The sequence below is a fragment of the Phocoena sinus genome, chromosome 1 (genome assembly GCF_008692025.1).
Source record: "Phocoena sinus isolate mPhoSin1 chromosome 1, mPhoSin1.pri, whole genome shotgun sequence".
NCBI classification, from domain to species: Eukaryota; Metazoa; Chordata; class Mammalia; order Artiodactyla; family Phocoenidae; genus Phocoena; species Phocoena sinus.
In genome coordinates, this window is record NC_045763.1 from 149,733,975 (window position 1) to 149,760,038 (window position 26,064).

The 26,064-nt window shown below is 48.3% G+C and overlaps 1 protein-coding gene across 1 annotated transcript in view; it reads left to right on the forward strand.

Moving 5' to 3' along the window:
- The window catches only part of PLXNA2 (plexin A2), a 221,125-nt gene that overhangs the window by 184,688 nt on the left and 10,373 nt on the right, over positions 1-26,064 (forward strand). Inside the window, 15 exon segments of the mRNA XM_032634123.1 lie at positions 1,350-1,486; positions 2,386-2,553; positions 2,700-2,793; positions 6,511-6,750; positions 13,056-13,199; positions 13,475-13,709; positions 15,745-15,887; positions 16,567-16,812; positions 16,814-16,836; positions 18,732-18,798; positions 19,012-19,158; positions 19,792-19,951; positions 20,314-20,417; positions 24,348-24,447; positions 25,427-25,617. Coding sequence (XP_032490014.1) covers positions 1,350-1,486; positions 2,386-2,553; positions 2,700-2,793; positions 6,511-6,750; positions 13,056-13,199; positions 13,475-13,709; positions 15,745-15,887; positions 16,567-16,812; positions 16,814-16,836; positions 18,732-18,798; positions 19,012-19,158; positions 19,792-19,951; positions 20,314-20,417; positions 24,348-24,447; positions 25,427-25,617 — 2,199 coding nt within the window.

Here is a 26,064-nt window from a genome sequence, read left to right on the forward strand (position 1 = left end):
GCAGGGCCATGGGAGTGGGATGTACGAGTGAGCTGCTCTGTGTGTTGGTGTGGTCACACACACATATGCACACACTCAGCCCTGGAAACACTTCTTCCCGCCCAAGCAACAGATGGTGGACTCACAAAGGCTTTATTTTCTCGTGCTGAACAACCTGCTTCTGGGGCTCCAAAGTCCCTTTTCTGACACCTAGGCAACATTGCCGCATCAAGTTCTTCACTGAAAAGTGTTAACACCAGCGGAGGGGGTCAAACCAGCCTTGCTCAGAGTATTGAAAATTTATTTGACCACAAAATTCTCTTCTCTCTAAAGCACTTTACTTCTTGTTTTAGGTTTTCCAGTCTCTGCCTTCTTATCTCAGCATCTCCACCTTTCCTTGTACCAGTCTTCTCTCAGATGGGAGGGTACCATGGCCTATATCTGCAGCCCACCTACCCCATCTCCTGTGCAGGACAGACAGGGTCTCGTGTGAGAAGCAAACCCAGAAAGACTGGATGGAGAGAGCTGTAGAGTGTCAGAGCTGGGAGGGCTTTACAGATCATGTAGCCCACTCTCCTGTCTTGACAGAGGAGGGAACAAAAGCCCAGAGTGATCCAGAAACTTGCTTCAGGGCCCATCACTAGTGAGTGACTAATGCAGACTAGAGTTCATGCCTGTGTAGGTGCTCAGTTAAATGCACTTTCCACTCTACTCCGCTGCCGGCTAGGCAGGAGCAATTTCTTTCTGATGCATTTTAGGCCAGATGACATTTCTTTTAGGCTTCGGGCTTAATTTTACAATTTAGTGAGCTTACTAGAAAATCGCAGCCAACGATGGGCCATCCTCCTGGTGAAGGTCAGGGAAGACGCATCTAACATTTACTGACAGGTCTCTGCACCTGTTGTGCCCTTCTCTTGCTTAGGGAGGGACGGAAGGACACAAGCGTGGGCCATTAATGGATCCTCTTGGTGGCCCAATCCAGGCAGGGATCCTTTATTCAGCCCTATCGATTTTGTGCCCAAAAAATCAGTATGCGCTCCAGATAGAGAAGCATTTTCAAATTGTTCTCAATTTGCAAACTAATTGATAGATTAGTCAGTGTCATCTCTGCCTTCCCAACAGTGTTATGAGCATAAGACTCCCAGGGGAGTTAATTAATTGCAAAACACGGCCCTTCTGCCTTCCCTGGATATGCCTGGAGCCTCTTCTTAGAAAGGGTCTGAGCTCCAGGGTAGGCAAAGAGTGTTTGGGATTAGAAAGGGTTCACTCTGAGCGTGGACACAGTCCCTCCTTCTGTCTTTAAATCTAGCCTGGGTTTCTCCCTTTGGGTAAAACCTGAGCTGTGATCATTTCTCTGCTTCCTCCCAAAGAACCCTTCCGTGTTGTCACTCAGCCCCATCCGAGGGCCAGAGTCCGGAGGCACCATGGTGACCATCACGGGCCATTACCTCGGGGCTGGGAGCAGCGTGGCTGTTTACCTGGGCAACCAGACCTGCGAGTTCTATGGGTGAGATGGGCTCGAAGGAGCCCTAGGAGACTGTACACGTGAGGCTTGTGCATACATGTTCCTGTGCATGTTCACATATGTGCCTGCCCCATCATCTCCTGGGCCCAAACACCATTCCAGTCACTGTAAGGAATACATACCACTAGTCAATTTGTATCGCGAGTATCACCGGGGCTAAATACTTCTACAGATATTTAGAAGTGAGAGGACCATAAGAGCTGCTGATGAGGGAGGTTCCCAGGAGCTCTCAGTCACCACCAGGATCAAGCATTCATTATGTCCCCACCACGGTGACTTGAGAAACATGGCGATTGCATGGCCTCTGTCCTCTGCAAGCACAGACTCATCCTCAGGGCATCTCTTATGTGCTAAAAATTGAACACCTACTATTTGTCAGATATTCTGATGAAGCGCAGGGTATGTAGAGAATCTAGAGAGAATTCTGAAAGGATCCCTGGATGAGAACCCAACTTGCCCAGTAAATCTCCTCCCTGGACCATAAGCTGCCTGAGGGCAAGGACTGTATATTTGCTTCTCTGCATAGTAGGTGCTCAATTTATTAACTGACTGACCAGACACTAAGCACTGGCTAAATAGTCATGGTCTAGAAAAATCCAGAAAAGAGGAGTTCCCCCAAAGCCCAAGGAGCCCTGCCCCTGCCCCACCTTCTCTAATCCCCTTCTCCAGTTGGCTCCCTCCCTGGTCCATCTGGAGTGGGATCTCAGGTAAAAAGAAGCACTGATACACACTGCTAAGGGATGTTCCCCAGTCTAGAGTACGAAAGGACAGAAGAACATTCCTGGGCCATACCCCCCAACCGGGTAAAACCCCTTCTCAGGCCAGAGGCTGGGCCTCTTGCCCATGCCTTTGCTCACAACCCTCCTGCGGTCTCCCTGTAGGCGATCAATGAATGAGATCGTGTGTGTCTCACCCCCGTCATCCAATGGGCTGGGGCCCGTCCCTGTCTCTGTGAGTGTCGACCGAGCCCGTGTAGACAACAACCTGCAGTTCGAGTACATAGATGACCCCCGGGTGCAGCGCATTGAGCCCGAGTGGAGTATCGCCAGGTGAGGCAGAGCGGGCGGGGATACACCCAGCTGCCGTACAACCTAATCCCTTCTGCCAAAGTGCAGCTCCTGTGAGGATCCTAGGGGGACAAGCGGTAGCGGTTTGAGAGGGTTTTTCACCTAACCCAGACTCTGCTTGTTCCCAGTGGCCACACACCCCTGACCGTCACAGGCTTCAACCTGGATGTCATTCAGGAGCCAAGGATCCGAGTCAAGTTTAATGGCAAAGAATCTGTCAATGTGAGTAACCACGGGTCCCCTTGATCTGCAGGAAACACGACTGTGTCTGTGTTTTGCAGTGTGATAAGGTCTGTGTTAGGCACTGGGACATTCGACCGCCAGAGAAGAGTCCAGAATCATGGCCCCAAACACCTGGGCCTCACAATGATTTTTATAATTACAGTATAATCATTTCTTGTCAGAAGGTGATGTCATGAGTGTATAAACATACTGGCTTCTGAGCTTAAGATATGGTGCATAAGGGCTCCTGTTTTCTGCCATGTTCACTTCGAGGTCCGATAAGAGGTAGGGTGAGAGGGGAGAGAAATTCTGGATCCAGATTCAGACATCTGTGAATTGGAAACAAAACACCACCATCTATTAGCTCTACAACCGTGATCAAGTCGTTTAAACGTCTCTGATCCTCCCTTCCCTGGCTAGAAATGCTTATGCTAAGACTTGCCCCGCAGATTTGTAACCTGCAGCTAGGCTGGCACCTGATAAACGTTAGTCACTGCATGCAGATGTTTCCATCCTGGTTGCTAAGACGATCAAGCTGAACATTTCCCTTTATTCCTCTGTGCAGACCCATGTAATTTAATTTTTTTCCACTGTGGATTTTTGTGATGTTAAAAAAGTTCTCTATCATGAGGGCAGAATGTCTGCTATGTTGTGATAAATTTTTTAGTTCGTTCTACCGGCTCCATCTTACTCTTTTCAGGCAATATTTTCTGAAGTGTTATTGTATTCATAATTATAGTCCAGGAGATGCTATTACGGCCATTATTTTTCATATGAATTACTGCTTTGACCTTCTGGGGAATTGACGAGGCTGAGATGGAGACGGAGATGGGCGAGATGGTGTTGGATCTACCCTCTTATCCCTGACACATTCCCAGCATGCTTGAGGCTTCCCTAGGAAACAGAGAAATACAGAAAGTGACAGGCTGCCAGAAGGCTAGATCTGGAAAGGTCTCAGGGATGATCTGGTCCAAACTTCTCACTGTATAGCTTAGAAAACTAAGGCCAGAAAGGAGTAATGACTTGCCCCCAATCATGAAGGTGGCTGGCGGCAGGACCAAACTAGATCCCAAACATCTGACTCTTCTAAGTAGACCTCATGAGATGATGGCGGGCTTGACATTTCATCATGCCAGAGACGTGGAGACACCTGTTTCACACCTCCAGTGACCCATCGTGCTCACAGCTCTTTGGGCTAGAAGAGCATGCAACTCCAGATCCCAACGTAGAGCCTGATCCATGAGTGAAAGAGGGGTGCCCCCGCCCCACTTCCAGACTGAGGCTCAGTGTCCCCAGGCCGCCTCCATCTGTTTGCTGTCTCTAGGAGTTGGCCAGCCTGGGGAGGGGCAGCCCCTCCAGGACCAGCAAGGCCCCAGAGGTTAAAGCCTCAGAACACAGAAAATAAAAGACGTGGTTAATCTAGTACAGAGGGAATTTCGGAGGATGAGTGCATGACTGACAAGATTAACCTCCAAAGGCTGCAACATTGGTCCCCGGGAAGCTATTTGAAGAGAAGACTGGGCTGGGCAGGCCTCCCCACACCTGGCAGCCTTCTGAGAAGGCTTGGGTCCTGGGCGTCCTGTGCGCCCGCCAGGACACGTTGGCAGCCCCAGGCAGGAATCTCCCCAGCAGTTCTCCCAGCCCACCCACCAGGACCTCAGTGCTTCAAGGAGTTAAGAGCCAGCTCCTGCCTCTCGAGCATTCGGGGCCCTGAGCTCCAACAGGGACCTGCCTGGAGTCTGCAGGCTGGCAGGCAGCCTGGAGGAAAGGCCTGGGTGTGCAGGTTTCCACCAAGCCGGGCCCCAGCATGGGAAGCCCGTAAACTCCGCCCGATGCCCTCTCTTTCAGGAGTGGTGAGAAAGAGCCATGTTGCCCCTGAAGCCCTACCTGGGCTCCACGTCATCCTCAGTCCCCGGGGGCTACCCCCTGCCTTTGGGTTTGGAAGCAGCCCTGTGAGAAGGGCCAAAGCGAAGGCCACAAAACCCAAAGGAATGTTTGGCAAAGTGCCAATGCAGCGCTGGGCAGAGAGCAAACGGAGGCCGTTTGTCTGGGGGTGATTTGCTCATTCACAGAGGGGTCCCATCCATGGACACTGGAGTGAGCAGGGAGGAAGATGGGGGTGGGGCAGGGAAGCGGTGCTTGGGCTGGGGGGTCTGCCCTGTGGAACCCAGGGAGGGGACTCCCAGCTCAACTCTGTTTGACCGCACCACCATTTTCCTCATGCCAGGGTGTCCCCAGCTGGAACGTGAAAGGGACATTAGGTTCACAAGGGGCTTCTGAAGGGTGAGCTGAAAAGGGCGGGGATGCGTACTGACCTCCGACACAGCACGAAGCCCTCAGCGAGCTGTTGGTTTAAACTCTTCAACTCCCTCTGGAAAGGGAGGGTTAAGACTTGGAGCTCTGACATAATGTCTATGCAAGTGTCAGCTTTTTTTGCAATTTCACACACGGTCTTGTTTTCCGAACATGAAGCCCGGGTATGTGTGTGTTGGCCAGACACGCAACATGTGTGGACCTGCCAGGACAGCGTGTACTTGAGCAGGGTTCTCACAGATGCCCTTGGCTGTTGCTGGGACACCGTGACTCCCAGAGCCAAAACTGAGCCGCGCAGCGCGAGACAGGAGGAGGTGGGGAGGGGTCCAGGTTTTCTTCCCAGATCACACGTGGGTCCTAGAACGCTTTCTTCAATCTGGCTGCTGCCTTGGGAAGCCCTCAAACTAAACCACCAGAGGAGAGAATGGCACAACACATGCCACGCGGGGCCAGCTCAGCTAGGATGTTATTTGGGAGATGAGGGTCCACCAAGGAAGAAAGGACATTATGAACTCAGTGTCAATACCAAGGTTATACCCGCCGTGGAGAGTTAGGGGGCACTTGGTTGGGAAAGAGAGAGATCCTGACTAGAACATTTAAGGAGGTGAAGGATCCTTTTCATCCATCAATGTTTTCAATAAACATTAACTGAACACCTACTATGTGCTCATCTCACACAACTTCCTTCTTTCCATCTCACACACACACACACACACACACACACACACACACACACACGCACGTGCGGGAGACTGCTTCTGTCCTACTTTTTCCGCAAACATCCATGCTCCCTCATCCCCAGACCTTTTCCGCTGTTCTCTCTGCAAGGGACTTGATCCCTTACCATCCCCCCTGTCTGGGTAAGTCCTACACATTGTTCAGGTTAAATTTCATTCATCTCTTCCAAAGGAAAGCTCCCATGAGCCACCCTCACCCTGCCTCAGGCCACGCACGCTCGCGCACAAACACAGGCTCGTGCACACACACGGACCTCCGCAGAGTGCCTGGTACTTCCCCAACCCGGACGTTTCTCACCTGCATCCATGCATTTAACAGTGCTGGCGCCCCTCCTGTGCTCCAGGCCCTCTGCCAGGGCTGCACTCTAATGCTTGTTGGATCATCTGTCTCCCCCATAGACTGTGACTGTTTCACAGGTGGCCCAACTACTGGCGCCGTTCCCGGCACAAAGTAGGTGCTCACTCAGTGTTGGCGAATGAATAAATGAAGTTAAAACATCCCCTCCCTGCCAAAAAAGAAAAAAAAAAAACAATTTCACAGCCCTTTTCCTCAAGCAAGAAGCCCATTAGAGACCGGCCAAAACAAGCAAAGGGTGGGAGGGCGGCAGTGTGACCCCCCCACCATCACCTACTGGGTGTTTGAACGCCGTGCTTTTGGGCCCTTTAGGTGTGCAAGGTTGTGAACACCACCACCCTGACCTGCCTGGCACCCTCCCTGACCACGGACTACCGGCCCGGCCTGGACACCGTGGAACGGCCAGACGAGTTTGGATTCGTCTTTAACAATGTCCAGTCCTTGCTGATTTACAACGACACCAAGTTCATCTACTACCCCAACCCGACCTTTGAACTGCTCAGCCCTACTGGGGTCTTGGATCAAAAGCCGGGATCCCCCATCATTCTGAAGGTAGGAGGGTGGGATGGCTGCCTGCCACGCGCAGGGGTGGCCGGAGCACCCCTCTCCTGGCCTGGCCTCCCTTCGATGCACACGGGTTCACATGGCTGTCATCTCCCTGTGAAGGGAGCTTGGTTATACATTTCGACCCATTGAGTGACATATCTTGCACTTGGGATTCTCAAGGAACACTGTAGAGTATTTCTGTGTGTCCTTGTGAGCTTTGGGACCTAAAAGTCCTGCAGTGCACTGGAAGCAACGATGTCCTTTATTGACCCCATCCGTGGTCGCAGTAACTGCCCTCAAATGTGAAGAGGTCACGGTCCCCTGGTACCATCCTTCCAGGTGTGTGTTACTCTACCACTTTCACTTCTATCCCCTGCATCCTCCCCCAAACTTTCACTTGTTTACTGTTTGGTCCCCCCTTCCTTTCTCTTTACCACTCTCTTCCTCCCTTTCATTCTCTCTTCCCCTTGTTTTCTCTTTTTCTGTCAAATTGTGGCTGTTAGAAGTCTTCTCCAAAAGCTTACCATGGAGTCACTCATTGGTTTTTGCATTGCTGCCCTTACCCCGCCTCTTTAATCTCTTTTTATTTTTATTTATTTATTTTGTTCATCAACATGAGAATATATTTTGCATTTATATAATAAAGTATAGAAGACAATAAAAATAAGTGAGCATTGCTACAAGCAACAACAGAAATAAAACTCATGAGCAATATTCAGCAAAACAAGGCAGACATAAAGTGATATACATTGTATGTTTTCTTTTTAAAAATTCAAAACTGTGCAAAACAAATTTATGGTGAAGATAATGGTTACTTTGGGGACAGAAAGCAGGGGTCATGACGACGAAATGGTATAAAGAAGCCTTCCGAGGTCCTGGGAAAATTCTATTTCTTGATCTGAGTAGTGGTAATACTAGTGGGAGTTCACATAACTCACATAAGTCATAAGTTTATAGTTAAACGTATGCACTTTTCTCTGTGTTATAACTTATTAAGAAAGCTAAGACAAAAGCCTTATTTAGTTCATTAAGATCAACAGCTGGCAAAGAATTATTGAATATTATTTTGGACACCTACAAAGTTCAAGGAACCGTGTAAGGTGATGAAAGATTCCAAGTCCATTCCACTATCAAATTTCTTTTTCTTATTAGTCATCCATTTTGTACACATCAATGAATAAATGTCAGTCCCGGTCTCCCAATTCAGCACACCACCACCACTACCACCCCACCGCTTTCCCCCCTTGGTGTCCATCTGTTTTTTCTCTACTTCTGTGTCTCAATTTCTGCTCGGCAAACCAGTTCATCTGTACCACTTTCTAGGTTCCACATATATGCGTTAATATATGATATTTCTTTTCCTCTTTCTGACTTACTTCACTCTGTATGACAGTCTCTAGATCCATCCATGTCCCTACAAATGACCCAATTTCGTTCCTTTTTATGGCTGAGTAATATTCCATTGTGTATATGTGCCACATCTTCTTTATCCATTCGTCTGTCGATGGGCATTTAGGTTGCTTCCATGACCTGGCTGTTGTAAATAGTGCTGCAGTGAACACTGGGGTGCATGTGTCTTTTTGAACTATGGTTTTCTCTGGGTATATGCCCACTAGTGGGATGGCTGGGTCATATGGTAATTCTATTTTTGGTTCTCTAAGGAACCTCCATACTGTTCTCCCTAGTGGCTGTATCAATTTACACTCCCACCAACAGTTCAGGAGGGTTTCCTTTTCTCCACACCCTCTCCAGCATTTGTTGTTTGTAGATTTTCTGATGATGGCCATTCTGACCGGTGTGAGGTGATACCTCATTGTAGTTTTGATTTGCATTTCTCTAATAATTAGTGATGTTGAGCAGCTTTGCATGTGCTTCTTGGCCATCTGTATATCTTCTTTGGAGAAATGTCTATTTAGGTCTTCGGCCCATTTTTGGATTAGGTTGTTTGTTTTTTTAATGTTGAGCTGCATGAGCTATTTATATATTTTGGAGATTAATCCTTTGTCCGATGATTCATTTGCAAATATTTTCTCCCATTCTGAGGGTTGTCTTTTCGTCTTGTTTATGGTTTACTTTGCTGTGCAAAAGCTTCTAAGTTTCATTAGGTCCCATTTGTTTATTTTTGTTTTTATTTCCATTACTCTAGGAGGTGGATCAAAAAATATGTTGCTGTGATTTATGTCAAATAGTGTTCTTCCTATGTTTTCCTCTAAGAGTTTTATAGTGCCCGGTCTTACATTTAGGTCTTTAATCCATTTTGAGTTTATTTTTGTGTATGGTGCTAGGGAGTGTTCTAATTTCATTCTTTTACATGTAGCTGTCCAGTTTTCCAAGCACCACTTACTGAAGAGACTGTCTTTTCTCCATTGTGTATCTTTGCCTCCTTTGTCATAGATTAGTTGACCATAGGTGTGTGGGTTTATCTCTGGGCTTTCTGTCCTGTTCCATTGATCTATATTTCTGTTTTTGTGCCAGTACCATATTGTCTTGATTACTGTAGCTTTGTCTGAAGTCAGGGAGTCCGATTCCTCCAGTTCCGTTTTTTTCTCTCAAGACTGCTTTGGCTATTTGGGGTGTTTTGTGTCTCCATACAAATTTTAAGACATTTTGTTCTACTTCTGTAAAAAATGCCATTGGTAATTTGATAGGAATTGCACTGAATCTATAGATTGCTTTGGGTAGTATAGTCATTTTCACAATATTGATTCTTCCAATCCTAGAACATGGTATATCTCTCCATCTGTTGATATCATCTTTAATTTCTTTCATTAATGTCTTATAGTTTTCTGCATACAGGTCTTTTGTCTCCCTAGGTAGGTTTATTCCTAGCTATTTTATTCTTTTTGTTGCAGTAGTAAATGGGAGACTTAATTTCTCTTTCAGATTTTTCATCATTACTGTATAAGAATGCAAGAGATTTCTGTGCATTAATTTTGTATCCTGCAACATTACCAAATTCATTGACTAGCTCTAGTAGTTTTCTGATGGCATCTTTAGGATTCTCTATGTGTAGTATCATGTCATCTGCAAACGGTGACAGTTTTACTTCTTCTTTTCCAATTTGTACTCCTTTTGTTTCTTTTTCTTCTCTGATTGCCGTGGCTAGGACTTCCAAAACTATGTTGAATAACAGTGGTGAGAGTGGACATCCGTGTCTTGTTCCTGATCTTAGAGGAAATGCTTTCAGTTTTTCACCATTGAGAATGATGTTTCCTGTGGGTTTGTCATATATGGCCTTTATTATGTTGAAGTAGGTTCCCTCTATGCCCACTTTCTGGAGAGTTTTTATCATAAATGGGTGTTGAATTTTGTCAAAAGCTTTTTCTGCATCTTTTGACATGATCATATGGTTTTTATTCTTCAATTTGTTGATATGGTGTATCACATTCACTGATTTGTGTATATTGAAGAATCCTTGCATCTCTGGGATAAATCCCACTTGATCATGGTGTATGATCCTTTTAACGTGTTGTTGGATTCTGTTTGCTAGCATTTTGTTGAGGATTTTTGCATCTATATTCATCAGTGATATTGGTCTGTAATTTTCTTTTTTTGTAGCATCTTTGCCTTGTTTTGGTATCAGGGTGATGGTGGCCTCATAGAATGAGTTTGGGAGTGTTCCTTCCTCTGCAATTTTTTGGAAGAGCTTGAGAAAGATGGGTGTTAGCTCTTCTCTAAATGTTTGATAGAATTCACCTGTGAAGCCATCTGGTCCTGGACTTTTGTTTGTTGGAAAATTTTTAATCACAGTTTCAATTTCATTACTTGTGATTGGACTGTTCATATTTCCTATTTCTTCCTGGTTCAGTCTTGGAAGGTTATACCTTTCTAAGAATTTGTCCATTTCTTCCAGGTTGTCCATTTTATTGGCATAGAGTTGCTTGTAATAGTCTCTTAGGATGCTTTGTATTTCTGGGGTGTCGTAACTTCTTCTTTTTCATTTCTAATTTTATTGATTTGAGTCCTCTCCTTCTTTTTCTTGATGTGTCTGGCTAATGGTTTATCAATTTTGTTTATCTTCTCAAAGAACCAGCTTTTACTTTATTGGTCTTTACTATTGTTTTCTTTGTTTCTATTTCATTTATTTCTGCTCTGATCTTGATGATTTCTTTCCTTCTGCTAACTTTGGGTTTTGTTTGTTCTTCTTTCTCTAGTTCCTTTAGGTGTAAGGTTAGATTGTTTATTTGAGATTTTTCTTATTTCTTGAGGTAGGCTTGTATAGCTATAAACTTCCCTCTTAGAACTACTTTTGCTGCATCCCATAGGTTTTGGATCATCGTGTTTTCATTGTCATTTGTCTCTAGGTATTTTTTGATCTCCTCTTTGATTTCTTCAGTGATCTCTTGGTTATTTAGTAACGTATTGTTTAGCCTCCATGTGTTTGTGTATTTTTTTCCCTGTAATTGATTTCTAATCTCATAGTGTTGTGGTCAGAAAAGATGGTTGACATGATTTCAATTTTCTTAAATTTACTGAGGCTTGATTTGTAATCCAAGATGTGATCTATCCTGGAGAATGATCTGTGCGCACTTGAGAAGAAAGTGTAATCTGCTGTTTTGGAATGGAAAGTCCTATAAATATCAATTAAATCTATCTGGTCTATTGTGTCATTTAAGGCTGTGTTTCCTTATTAATTTTCTGTTTGGATGATCTGTCCGTTGGTGTAAGTGAGGTGTTAAAGTCCCCCACTATTATTGTGTTACTGTTGATTTCCTCTTTTAGAGCTGTTAGCAGTTGCCTTATGTATTGAGGTGCTCCTATGTTGGGTGCATATATATTTATAATTGTTATATCTTCTTCTTGGATTGATCCCTTGATCATTATATAGTGCCCTTCCTTGTCACTTGTAACATTCTTTATTTTAAAGTCTACTTTATCTGATATTATTATTGCTACTCCAGCTTTCTTTTGATTTTCATTTGCATGGAATATCTTTTTCCATCCCCTCACTTTCAGTCTGTATGTGTCCCTAGGTCTGCAGTGGGTCTCCTGTAAACAGCATATATATGGGTCTTGTTTTTTGTATCCATTCAGCAAGCCTGTGTCTTTTGGTTGGAGCATTTAATCCATTCGTGTTTAAGGTAATTATCAATATGTGTGTTCCTATTACCATTTTCTTAATTGTTTTGGGTTTGTTTTTGTAGGTCCTTTTCTTCTCTTGTGTTTCCCAGTTAGAGAAGTTCCTTTAGTGTTTGTTGGTTAGGTGGTGCTGAATTCCCTTAGCTTTTGCTTGTCTGTAAAGCTTTTGATTTCTCCATCGGATCTGAGTGAGATCCTTGCTGGGTAGTGTAATCTTGGTTGTAGGTTCTTCCCTTTCATCACTTTAAGTATATCCTACCACTCCCTTCTGGCTTGTAGAGTTTCTGCTGAGATATCAGCTGTTAACCTTATGGGAGTTCCCTTGTATGCTATTTGTCGTTTTTCCCTTGCTGCTTTCAATAATTTTTCTTTGCCTTTAATTTTTGCCAATTTGATTACTATGTGTCTCGGCGTGTTTCTCCTTGGGTTTATCCTGTATGGGACTCTCTGTGCTTCCTGGACTTGGGTGGCTATTTCGTTTCCCATGTTAGGGAAGTGTTTGACTATAATCTCTTCTAATATTTTCTCGGGTCCTTTCTCTCTCTCTTCTCCTTCTGGGGCCACTATAATGCGTATGTTGTTGCGTTTAATGTTTTGCCAGAGGTCTCTTAGGCTCTCTTCATTTCTTTTCATTCTTCATTCTTTTCATTCTTCTTCATTTCTTTTTCATTCACTGTTCCACAGCAGTGAATTCTACCATTCTGTCTTCCAGGTCACTTATCTGTTCTTCTGCCTCAGTTATTCTGCTATTCATTCCTTCTAGTGTAGTTTTCATTTCAATTACTGTACTGTTCATCTCTGTTTGTTTGTTCTTTATTTCTTCTAGGTCTTTGTTAAACATTTCTTCCATCTTCTCGCTCTTTGCCTCCATTCTTTTTCTGAGGTCCTGGATCATCCTCACTATCATTATTCTGAATTCTTTTTCTGGAAGGTTGCCTATTTCCACTTCATTAAGTTGTTTTTCTGGGGTTTTATCTTGTTCCTTCTTCTGGTACATAGCCCTCTGCCTTTTCATCTTGTCTGTTTTTTCTGTGAATGTGGTTTTTGTTCCACAGGCTGCAGGATTGTAGTTCTTCTTGCTTCTGCTGTCTGCTCTCTGGTGGATGAGGCTATCTAAGAGGATTGTGGAAGCTTCCTGATGGGAGGGACTGGTCTTAATCTCTTTTTAAATAACCAATTAACTTCTGTGCACATGTGTCAATTATTCCTATTAAGATTGCTCTTACCTACAGGGCAAAAACCTCTGCCCTCCTGCTTCTGGAGGGGCCAAACTCAACTACACCGTGCTGATTGGAGAGACCCCATGCACCGTCACTGTGTCCGAGACGCAACTGCTCTGCGAGCCTCCCAACCTCACTGGGCAGCACAAGGTCATGGTGAGTGAACCCTCTTATTGTTCCTCCCCTCCTCATCTTTCATGTATAATCTGTCATAAAGAAAGGGTCTTCAACCTCCTCCATATCTCCTCATCACAAAGTCCTGTATTAAAAGGGGTAGGAGCTAAGAACACAAGAAAAGAAAGGCAGATGATAAGCAGGAAGTTGTTTTGTATCCAGACTGCACTGTGTGGTTGTGGTCTCTCATGCCCTTTCTGAATCGAGAAGGATTGGATGCCAGGGCTCTACAGTGACTGTGTGTGTGCCATGCACAGGTCCACGTGGGTGGCATGGTATTCTCGCCTGGCTCGGTGAGTGTCATCTCAGATAGCTTGCTGACCCTGCCAGCCATCGTCAGCATTGCGGCAGGCGGCAGCCTACTGCTCATCATCGTCATCATTGTGCTCATCGCCTACAAGCGCAAGTCTCGAGAAAATGACCTCACTCTCAAGCGGCTCCAAATGCAGATGGACAACCTGGAGTCCCGTGTGGCCCTGGAGTGTAAGGAAGGTAAGTGGAGGCACTCCCTCGTTTCTGGGACCCTCTTTCCTCACCAGCCTTATTACCCCCCTCCCTAAAACAGCTCTCATCTTTGCTCCCATCTCTTCTACCACAAGCCACCCTGCTCCACTTTGACCTCTGTTTTCCCTTAAACTTCCTTTGCCCTTAAAATGCCCACAGTAAGGCCCCAGACCTGATCCCATTATTCTGTCCCCCTGTGCCCTGACTCATCCCACAGTCTGGCCCAGCCTACCCTCCTTCCCGGGACCGCAGTCTCCCCACAGTCAGAGCCTCCTGGGCCCTGTTGCCTCAGACTCTGGCTCCCCACGTAAGAGTGACAGCTCCTTTTGCCTGGCTGCCTTGGAGCAGCAGGAAAGGTGAGAGCACATGCCCTCCCTTCCACCCCATCCCCTCCCCCACATCGTGGCTTCAGCCAGTACTGCAGGCTGAGCCTCTGAAGGCCACTTGCAGGGCATCCCAGGCTGTGGTGGTGGAGACAGTATTTCTTCTGTCTCCCAAGCAACCGCAGCTACCTGGTGCCCCCTTGGGCTGAGGACCTGGAAGACTCCCTGGGTAAACATCTCAATTAGGAATCAAAAGACTTCTCCTTTTGCTGCAAACTTCAAGATCAGAACAAGCCCTCTGCTGGATGAAAGGGAAGAGCTGGGCTAGGGCAAAGTGGGCCAGGCTCCTCCCAGCGCCAGGGCTGTGGAGGAGCACGGAGGGCGTCAGGAGACAGGTCTGCCACCAAGGGGAAGCCCCTGTTTGGCCAAGGGCCTGGTGGTCAGGGCTCCCTAAGTCTGGGTTTGGTGGTGTTCTCAGTTTCATTCGTGTGTGAGTGTGAATGTTAACTATATATAACATAACATTTACCGTTTTAACTTTCTTATCTTTGCACCCTAATGCTCTCTCCACTTCTGTGCACAGAAGTTAACTGGTTATTTAAAAAGAGATTAAGAGGCATTAAGTACATTCACGGTATCGCGTGACCATCACCACCATCCATCTCCAGAACTTCCACATTTTCCCCAACTGAAACTCTGTACTCATGAAACAATAATCCCTCATCCTCCTCTCCCATTTTCTGTCTCTATGAATTTGACTACTCTAGGAAACTCATATAAATGGCATCACACAGTATTTGTCCCTTTGTGTTTGGTTTATTTCATTTAGCATCATGTCTTTAAGGTTCATCCATGTTGTAGCATTTGAGAGAACGTCATTCCTTTTTAAGGCTAAATAATAGTCCATTGGGTATATAAACCACATTTTACTTATCAATTTATCTGTCAATGGACATTTGGGTTGTTTCCACCTTTCGGTATCATGAATAATGCTGCTGTGAACGTGAGGGTACAAGCATCTGTTCAAGTCCCTGCTTTCAGTTCTTTTGGGTGTATATATGTAGGAGAGGAATTGCTGGGTCATTTGGTAATTCTATGTTTAATATTTGGAGGAATCACAAAATTGGTTTCCAGAGCAGCTGTACCACTTTACATTGCCTCTAGCAAGATATGAGGGTTCCAGTTTTTCCACATCCTGGCCAACACATGTTATTTTCCACTTTTTTTATAATAGCCATCCTAATGGGTATGAAGTGGTATCTCATGGTGGTTTTGATTTTCATTTTCCCCCAAGGTTTTTGCATCTTGGTTTAGTCTCTTGCTTGGAAAAGGGGAGCAAAGCTACCTATTCTGGTCTTTGTTTGATCTGTCCGACCACTGTCTCTCACCTGCTTCTAGCACTGTATCACCTGCACGACCCAAGTCGTGGGCTTCCTTTGTTTTAACTACACTTGTAATACATAGAAAGAAAATTCAAAATTATAGGTAAGCATAGAGGAGGAAATAATATAAAAATCACCCATAGTCCCAACCACCTAAGAAAGGCAGCCTGGAGATATGTCATCGCCCCTGGATGCACCCCTATAACCCTCCCTGTCTCTACACCTGGCCCTTCCCTCCTCCACAAACTTCTCCCGCCTTTCCCTTCCCCATCCTGCATTCCCCTCCTGAGCTTCCCTGTCTCCACTGCACTTTCATAGCTTTTGCCGAGCTCCAGACAGACATCAACGAGCTGACCAGTGACCTGGACCGCTCAGGAATCCCCTACCTGGACTATCGGACCTATGCTATGCGAGTCCTATTCCCCGGCATTGAGGACCATCCCGTCCTGCGTGAGCTGGAGGTAACACCCACCTGCCTTGCCCAGCTGCCCAGCAGGGACGTGGGGCCTGGGTTTCCTAGGAAATACCAATGGGCCCCAGTGCTCAGAAGAAGGTCAGGGGTGAGGAGGAGAAATAGCTTGTAGAAACATCACCGTAACGGGGATATTTCCAACCAGGAAAATCACAGCCGGGGGGGCACCCAGGCTCTTTGGGATGATTCCAGGGGAAAGCTGATTATTTGTCATTTTTTAATTAATGACTGAATTAATTAACTAAGATTCTGCCTCATTTCCGAATGGATTTAAGCTGGCTTAAGGAAAGACCTATGATTCTGTGAGGCTTGTTTTTTCATTTCTCAGTTTGTTTTACTAAAGATAGTAAACCAGGACAGAGGAGATTAAGGGGAGACTAGTAAACCAAGCTAGTCTGCTGCGGTATCTCCTATTGTGTTGCATCCTTGGGAAAATCAGATGAATAGCATCCTCTCTGAGGTCTCTACCTGGAGCCCAACCCTCTCGACCCAGGGGGAAGTCAGAGCAGACTGCAGACCTCAGAGACCAGTTATTCCTACATCACCGAGGGTGGGGCGGTTACAGGCGTCACGGAGAGGGTCCTATAGCTGGCATCGTCATCAGCCAACACCCTCGCGGAGAGCCAGAAGCTGGTCCTCTGAAGCCACGCCCATCACACCCATCCCAGGTGCAGGGCAACGGCCAGCAACACGTGGAGAAGGCCCTGAAGCTCTTCGCCCAGCTCATCAACAACAAGGTGTTCCTGCTGACCTTCATCCGCACCCTGGAGCTGCAGCGCAGCTTCTCCATGCGGGACCGCGGCAACGTGGCCTCGCTCATCATGACCGGCCTGCAGGGCCGCCTGGAGTACGCTACCGACGTCCTCAAGCAGCTGCTCTCAGACCTCATCGATAAGAACCTGGAGAACAAGAACCACCCCAAAGCTGCTTCTCCGGAGGTCTGACCTGCGCCAGGGGGCGGGGAGGCATCTAAACAGGGACGTCCGGGGTGGGGGGGGGGCAGGGCTGGTTAGTGTGGGTCCCACGAGAAGGCGCCCCTCCCCAGGAAGGGCCTGTGTCCCTGCAGCTCCCAGTGCAGAGTCTCATCTTCCTTCGGTCCAGGTGGCTGTGCCGTGTCTGCAGGTGCTGAGCGTGGCAGGAGCACAGGCCTCAGAGCATCTGAGCTTGAACCCCGGCTCTGCTACCTGCTAGTCGTGTGATCTTGGGCCAGTGATGTGGCCACTCTGCTGTTTAGTTTCCTCGTGAACAAAATGGCACTAATAATACCTGTCTTGAAGTCTCCCTCCCCATGCATCCTGGGTTTCACTGTCCAACACAGTAGCACATGTGACCATTAATTTAAAAGAAAACGTAAAATTCAGTTCCTCCATTGCGCTAACTGCCTCCCAAGGGCTCAGTGGCCGCCATATTGGAAGCACAGATAGAGGCCGTTCCCATCATAGCAGGGGCTCTGTTGGACAGCACCCGGCTGGAGATATGGTGTGGCCTCTCCCATCAGTGCCCGGCTTCCTGGATCTGAATCACCAGCATCCACCACCACTCCCTCCTCGGTTGCCATTTTCCTGGCAGGGAAGAGGGTCAGAGACCTTGGCCATCCATCCCTGAGCCTACCCTCTCTGGGGGCCCTGGGGAGCCCAGCACAGCTTTGGAGCTCAGCTGGCAGCAGGGCTTGGAATGTGCCACCTCCATTTCACTGCCTTCTCGGCAGCCTTCTCCTTGCAAGATCTCAGGCTTCCAGACCCATGTGGGGTGAGGAGTGGAGAAAGAATAGCTTTGTTTTATGAGTACAGAGCCCCCATTCTGCCAATCTGAGCATTAGAAACTCTCATTAAGAACTGTTATATTTAAATTAGAGCTAATCTCAGGCACAATGCAGGGAGAGGGTGCTGGGAGGGGCCAGGGAGAGAGCCACAATTTCTCCTGCCATTGTCACTCTCTCCCAGGCCCGCATTGCTGAGCAGCCCTGGCAAATGCCTGGGATTTACAGCAACCGGAGGGTGTTATTTGCACCACGTGCAGCGACTTAAAATACCCCTCCGGCATCCCCCTCACTGAGGGTCTGTCACAGCCGCTTCGTTCCTTCGCAGGTCCCCAGATCTGCAGCCTGGGATGATGGGGGTGGGGCAGGACGAGGGGGCGGTGCTTACAGAGGCAGATCCCCTGTCAGCTAAACACTTTCACACACTGCTCTTTACCCTGAGGGTCTGGGATCCACGGCCCCGCAGGACAGTGATGACAGCGAGCAGGTATATGCAGTATTCTTAGCACTTTACATACACTAATTCATTCAACCTTGACAACAACCCTGTGGGATAGATGATGATGATGGTTACTATTATTATCATCCCCATTTAGACATGGGGAAACTGAACCCAGAGAGAGGAAATGACTCACTCAAGATCACACAGGCCAGTACGCAGCAGAGTCAGGATTTGAACCCAGGCAGTCTGACTCTGTTTGGAGGGAAAGGTATACCAGGGACCTTGTGGACATGCAAATATTCAGACATGCAGGAAATCCCAAAGGGACATAGAAACTCCATCACCCTGAGGCTGGAAGAGGGTAAGAGGATGGTATTCTTGGTCCCTGTATCTGCAGACCCATAGCACCACTCCATTTTTGCTGGAAATTGAGGTCCAGAAAGAAGCCTCTAGCCCAAGGTCTCACTTCTCATTACTGGTAGCGTTGGAACAGGACACAGTGTCCTGGCCCCCAGCCCTGGCTTCTTTCGTTCCCTTGTTCTCTTGAACCCTGGTCCACACAACAAGCTAGGCACACCCCCACCCTTAGACCCCTCCATAAAGGACTGCCCTTATCCCTTCTGCCTCCCCAGGACAGAGTCCGTGGCTGAGAAGATGCTGACCAATTGGTTTGCCTTCCTCCTGCACAAGTTCCTGAAGGTGAGACTGGGAGTGAGACAGGAACTGGGAGCTGAGAGCAAGATGGGGAGCTGCCCCTCTGAGCCTGGCCATCAGGGCTGCATGGGGACCACCCCTTAGGAACAGAAACCTACCTGGCTGGGTGCCCCAAAGCCAAGCGGGCCTAGAAATAGGGTCAGGAGAGGGGGGAAGGAGGCTGGTACCCCGCCACCTACGCCCTGCGTCCGCCCACAGGAGTGTGCGGGGGAGCCGCTCTTCATGCTGCACTGCGCCATCAAGCAGCAGATGGAGAAGGGCCCCATCGATGCCATCACGGGCGAGGCCCGCTACTCCCTGAGTGAGGACAAGCTCATCCGGCAGCAGATGGAGTACAAGACCCTGGTGAGGAGGCAGGAAGCCCAGGGGACAGCACGGACCTCCTGCCTCTAATCCGTGCTCTGCCTTCTCACCACAAAGACAGTTTGAGGGGTCAATAAAGAGGCTGGGAGGCCGGCCTGGGGGCCAGTCCAGGGGGCATGCCAAGTGTCCCGAGGGCGGACACACAGACCTGGGCCCCTCCTCCCCTGTCTCATTGGGTGGGCCTAACGAGCTTGCATTGCCTGCATTTACCCTAGATCACTCAGCATTAGCTGTGGGGAAATTAGCATTACGGGGAAGAAGTCTGCTGATCTCTAATATAGAGGCTTCGGGGAAGTGGGAGGCCAGCCCTTGAAACACCTGGAGGCACCCCTGATCCCCCAGGACGTCTCCACCCAGGATGACAGCCTCCCCTAAGTCATCAGGGGCTAGAAAGTAGAGTCCTGTCTCTCTGAGAAAGAGAGGTGGGCAGAAGGACTCAAGCTGTCATTGGCAGATGGCTGGAAGGTGAGAGAAACTGAGACACAGACAGAGGGACACCCGTTTCTCCTGTGAGGAGGGGGCGCCTGGGTAAGAGATGGCTCCAGGGCCTCACGCCCTCTCCCCCGAATGGCTCCTTCAACTCTCATCCTGTCCCTCTTCCATCGCCACCTGTAGATCCTGAACTGTGTCAACCCTGACAACGAGAACAGTCCGGAGATCCCAGTGAAGGTGTTGAACTGTGACACCATCACGCAGGTCAAAGAGAAGATTCTCGATGCCGTCTACAAGAACGTGCCCTACTCCCAGCGGCCGAGGGCTGTTGACATGGATTTGGGTAGGAAACCTGGCCTTGGAGTGTGAGGGCAACTTCCAGGAGGGCATTTGGGCTATGGCAGGGGTTGGGGGGTGGGGGAAGCCCTGCCCCGCAGACAGCCCCTCGTCGGGGCATGACTGGGTCCCGTCCAGGTGAGGGGCCAGGTGAAATGCGTGCCTGAAACACTGCCCACTCAGATGTGGCCACCTCTGGGGAGGCCCATGCTTTTGCCAGCATTGACACCCCCGGAGACCCAGACACCTGAAACACTGTCATTGCACCAGCTTGAGGGAGCCGGGGTTGCCAGGCCCCTAGAGGACCCCACGACTGGGCAGTCCCGGCCCCCGCCCCTCACACTGCTCCTGCACCACCCCTCCACCCAGAGTGGCGTCAAGGCCGGATTGCCCGGGTCGTGCTGCAGGACGAGGACATCACCACCAAGATTGAGGGTGACTGGAAGCGGCTCAACACGCTAATGCACTATCAGGTGAGGGCAGGGCTTTGCGTCAGGGACCCCTGCCCTCCCAGAATGCCCCCTCCTTCTAAGGTTTGCTCTAAGGCCCTCAAAGCCCTAAAAGGGTTCTCTTATCTCCCCTCTCCACCTCCTGCCTGAGTCTAGAGCAGTGATTCTCAGCCACAGCTGCTGATTAGAATCACTGGGGGAAGCTGTCGAAAACACGAGTGTCCAGACTCACCCTGAGAAACTGACTGAACTGGTGTGGGGTTGGGCTGGACATTCCTATCCTGTACAGAGTGTAGCTCTTCGCCTGCAGAAAAATGGCATCTTTCACAGACAGCGGCGTAGTCTCCCGCTGCTTTCTCTTTGCTTTCTTACTAACGCGGCTTACACGTCTCACCTGCAACGAAGCAGGAACTTGGGTCTTATATTCTGCCACTTGCTAGCTGGTGTCCCTGGGGAAGTTGCTTAAGCCCTCATTCTTCTCATCTGTAAAATGGAGTTAATGTGATCCCTGCCCCATAAAGTTGTGAGGAATAGATTGAATATAGTAGGTAGAGTGTTTAGCACACCGGCAGACACATTGAATGGAACAGTCAAAAAAAAAAAAAAAATCTCAGCAAAAGAACAAAAGATCCCGAGAGGTATCTACTCTCACCCCCCCTTGCTTCTCATAGTAACCACTCACAGCTGGGGGTCTCTGTAAGATTAAGCGCCGGTAGGCTGGTTGGGATTCGAAAAACATACTAAAATAGAAGCTGGAGATGAGCAACAGTGAGGGAAATTAAACCAACCAGGGGAAGCGCCTTGGGCAGCAGGACCCTGTGGGATTGCCTGGTTAATAACATGATCCTCTGTCCCTGCCTCACACGGGGAGGGTGCGGAGGGGCTGGCAGGCTGGGTTCTTAAGCACTGAGTTGCCAACGACCAGGAGGCTGGGGGTCCTAACAGCCAGCAGGACCTGCCTGGGAGCCTCTTGGGGCACAGAGGAAAGAGAGGGGCACTGAGGAAACCCCAAAATGCTCCCTTCCAGGCTCCATCCCCCTTACTGGCCTGCATTTCCCATGCTGACAGTCTGCCTGGACCCCCTCCCTAAATGGAGGAAGTGTGGTATAATGGGCAGAGAAAAGGATTTGTGAGTTCTATTTAAACCCCTGCTTCCCCACTCACTGGTGATGTGACTTTAATCTCCCTAAACCTTGGGCTCCTCATCAGTAAATGGAGATATGACCCCAAATTGTGAAGGTGGTTGGAGAAACCACAGGTGAGGTATACCAGGATGTATATACCACTCCATAGTAGCTATAATCACTCTGTTGATTCCACCCCAGCCCCCAGCCCCACTTCACACTGGGCTTAGTAGAACAGTTTTAATGAACCAATTAGAACCAAAGAAGAAAGTGCAAAAGAAATGAGCATTACGCCCCGAAATTGTAAGTTTCTCCAGGGCAGGAATGGGGCCGCTCTTCTGTCTTTGGTGCTCTAATGCTTGTTACTGGTCTGTCTGTCCTATGACTCCCAATCTGAAGAATGGAATATTCTGTTCTAACAGTGCTCATCTTACAGAGCACTTTGAATTCCCCGATGTCATTTATCATTCATGTATTCATTCATTCCTCAAATATTTACCGAGCTTTACTTCGTGCAAGGCTCTTCCCACACACTAGCCCTGAGTGACAGGGGACAAGAGGGATTATTCTTCCCTTTGGGAGACAATGATGATGATGATGTCCATAATAGCAACAGTAATACCAGCAGTTACTGAGTGTCACTGGGCGCCAGGCACCACTGCTCCCAGCCTCTACGTGTCCTAATGCCTTTAATCCTCACAACAAACCTAGACTCGATTATTATCCCCTTTGACACATGAGACAACTGAGGCGCAGAGAAGTTAAGTGACTTTCCCGAAGTCATGTAGCCACGAAGTGCAGAGGCAGGGTCAGACCCAGCCAGGCATCTTGCCCACGGGTTTGCATCACCTGTTGGTCAAGAGAAAGACTGGAGACTAAGGACAAGGGAGATTTAGTGATGAGACCTGGAATTCAGTTGAACTGTGGTCATTCCAGTCACCTTGTGAATCTCCCTTTAGGTGACAACAAGCCATAAATGATAACATAATCTGTTCTCCCTGGGAGAATAAACCCTTGCTCCTGCCAGGCTTACGTGTATCATTTCAATTGCAAAGAGAGTTCCTGAAAGTCCTAGGTGGGGAGTTCCCCCCCTTTTTTTTTTTTTTGCGGTACGCAGGCCTCTCACTGCTGTGGCCTCTCTCATTGCGGAGCACAGGAGGCTACGGACACGCAGGCTCAGCAGCCATGGCTCACGGGCCCAGCTGCTCTGCGACATGTAGAATCCTCCCGGACCGGGGCACGAACCCGTGTCCCCTGCATCGGCAGGTGGACTCTCAACCACTGCGCCGCCAGGGGAGCCCCCCCTCCTTTACAGACCTAGTGCTGATGGTACAAGCTGCCTGCAGTCTGGGGAGCCACCCCAACTGGGAAGTAACTACGCATTGGCATCTTCCAGACAACTGTGAAGAGCCCTGGACCCTGCAGCTTTATGCCATCAAGTCAAAGCATCAACAACCTCTTGTTACCCTCCCAGGAGTCAAAGGTCCTTGGAGCCCCTACAGGAGAAAAATCTGCATAATCTTAATTAACAAAGAGATTTTTAAAAACTTCCCGGGTTCCCGCGGATTTATAGGGAGGGTGAAATTAAACACCACTACTAAAACTGGCTATCAGGGAATCTCGTTAGTGCTAATGTTCACTTATAGTTTGACTTCCCAACATTTAATTTTTTTTTGGTGGGAGAGAGGGACTGACAATTTAAGACCCAGAAAGATGGTTTTACGACTGGTGCAGCCATAAGTCAAACTTATAAAGTTCATAAAAATTGTTAAAGTAAAAAATAGTTTAATAGGAATGTTTTATGGCCCATAACATTATTATAGCTGTTTTATTCCCTCTGCATTAGGGGTTTAATTGGATCGCCACAATTCTGGGGATTCTCTGTTTTTATTGGATGGAGGGTAACCTTAAATGAAAATGGCCCCAAATGTCTTCAATATGGCTCCTCATTTATCAGCCCTTTCCCTGCAGGCTGGGTGCTGAGCCTGGGCAACCTCACAGGGGACAGGCAAGACACCTTCTTTCTTGCTGACTCCCCAAGAGCAGCTGCCTTGTGGTAAAGCCCCTCAAGGTGATTGGGCCACTATAGGACCCAGGCCAGAAAGAAATCAGAACCGAAAGGGAAAATGGGCTTCAGACCAGTGTGTCTTGAAATAAAATCCCAAATTAGGATGCAATGAGGAGAACATGTGCTCTGGAGCCTGACAGTCCGGGCGACAAATTTTGGCTCTGTCGTGTGTTAGGTGTGCGAACTTGAAGGTGTCGTTTAGCTTCTCAATGCTTCAGTTCCTCATCTCTAAAATGGGGATAGTTGTATGTAACTCACAGAGCTCAAGGCAGGCTGGGCTACACTAGCTCCCTCTAATAGAAATACAATGCAAGCCACACGTATAACTTTACATTCTTTACTAGTCACATTTAAAAAGTAAGAATAAGCGGAATAATGTAATGTTAATGTTTTATTTAACACAACTGAACTAAAATAATTGTCATTTGAATATGTAATCAATATAAACATTATTAATGAGACAGTTTGTATACTTTTATTCATCCTAAGTCATTGAAATCCAGTGCGTATTGTATATTTATAGCGTACCTGAGCTCAGACACTTACAGGGCATCTCCCTTTGGACTGATTGGATTGCAAGAGCCCAATAGCCACAGGTGGCAAGTAGCTACCATATTGAAAAGCAGGAATTGTTATTTGTAGCATTTCTGATCTCCTTACGCTCTACCTAAACCCATTCCATAGCTTTCTAGAAGTACTTGACAATTTTATTCCCCAAGATACCAACATTCACCTGAACTGTGTCTCTCATACCCTTCTCAGGTATCAGACAGATCGGTGGTGGCTCTGGTCCCCAAACAGACCTCCTCCTACAACATCCCTGCCTCTGCCAGCATCTCCCGGACGTCCATCAGCAGATACGGTGAGGACCAGAAAGGTAGCCTGGGCAGCCAGTGGAGTCTTCTGTGGCCCCCAGGGGCTACTCACCGTCCCTTCTGACAGCAGGAGCCCCGTGCTGCTGCCAGCCTGCAGTCAAAGGCTTCCCTTTCTCCCTGGACCAGTCATCCTCGGAGCAGCCTGTCTCCTCAGAGCTGTGGCAGCAGGTGGTACCCGGCACCTCTCCTTTGATAGCCCAGGTCTGATGAAGGAGTTTGAAGGGCCCACACCCAGGGAGGCTCTTGGATGGGGGGGTTCACATAACCCAGTCCCAGTTTATGCTTATCGTCCTGACTGAATTATTAACAGTGCCCCCTTTAGCTCTCAGTCATGTCCCAATTTGGGCAGTCAATTGGCCATCCTAGCCCTTCCACCCCTGAGGAGTGCTAGGGCCCCCAGTGCCCTCTGGGCAATGAGGTTGTGGTGTTTCACTCTCTCTGACTCTGTTTCCTCTGGTTCTGTATAGCACTAGGCTTTGGGCTGTCCAGCTGAAGGACACCCTCAGGACTGAAGCTGGCAGCTCCAAAAGGGGCTCAGACAATTTTATATTCTGGGCCCCAAGTAAGAAGGAACTCATCGACTCCCGAGAGGGAGCATTTCCACTCACAGCCCTTAGTATCCAGACTTTTATTAAAGCCTCTATGAGAATATCTGGTTGACATTTTCCCTATTGATTGTTCTTTGCTGGAAGCATCCGGGAATGAGGGACTCCCAAATTCCCAAGGGCCACTCCAGCTCACAGAATTTCTAGGTCCTCTTTTGACGAAAAGATTTCAGGCTGTTCTCATGCCAACCAAGGATCGATAAAATAACCCACCAAATATGAAACCCCAAGGGTCCCCTTCCAATTGAAACTGGTTTATTCTGAGTGAGTGCAGCAGGTGGGCAGGGATTCTAGAAGGATTCTACAAGCCAGGATGATACAATTAGTCGCTCACAGGCCTCCACTGCCCCCTTCTCCTCAGACTCCTCCTTCAGGTACACAGGCAGTCCCGACAGCCTGCGGTCTCGGGCCCCCATGATCACCCCAGACCTGGAGAGTGGGGTCAAGGTGTGGCATCTGGTGAAGAACCACGACCATGGGGACCAGAAGGAGGGTGACCGGGGCAGCAAAATGGTGTCCGAGATCTACCTGACCCGGCTGTTGGCCACCAAGGTAATTCCTGCCCTGCCCAGCCCGGGGAAGGCCTCTTCAGTGGTGTGTCCTACCCCCCACCCAGCCCACAGCATAGGAAGGACAGCATGGAGTCTGTCCTTCAAGGTAACGCATTTGGACAAGCAGGCCCAGGTCTGGGGCAGGCTTCCCAGGAGATCAGGCCACTGCTGTTCTCTACCCTTTGGCAAAAATCACAATGACATCTTTCCTCCTGGCTCACCCTACAGGACCGCCATTACTCCTCAGAGGATCGACGGTCTCACCTCGGGCCCCTACACCCCTTAGGAAATCATTGGGGTTTTCTATTGGTATTAGATGGACAGATATGCCAGCTTCCTCCATCAGTGTCTTTTCTACCCACTTTCTGGCCACAGTGTGAGGAAAAGCGTGAAGGCCCGGTCCTTCTGGTGTCCAAGAGAAGGCTTCCCTTTCCCCATCCCATCTCAT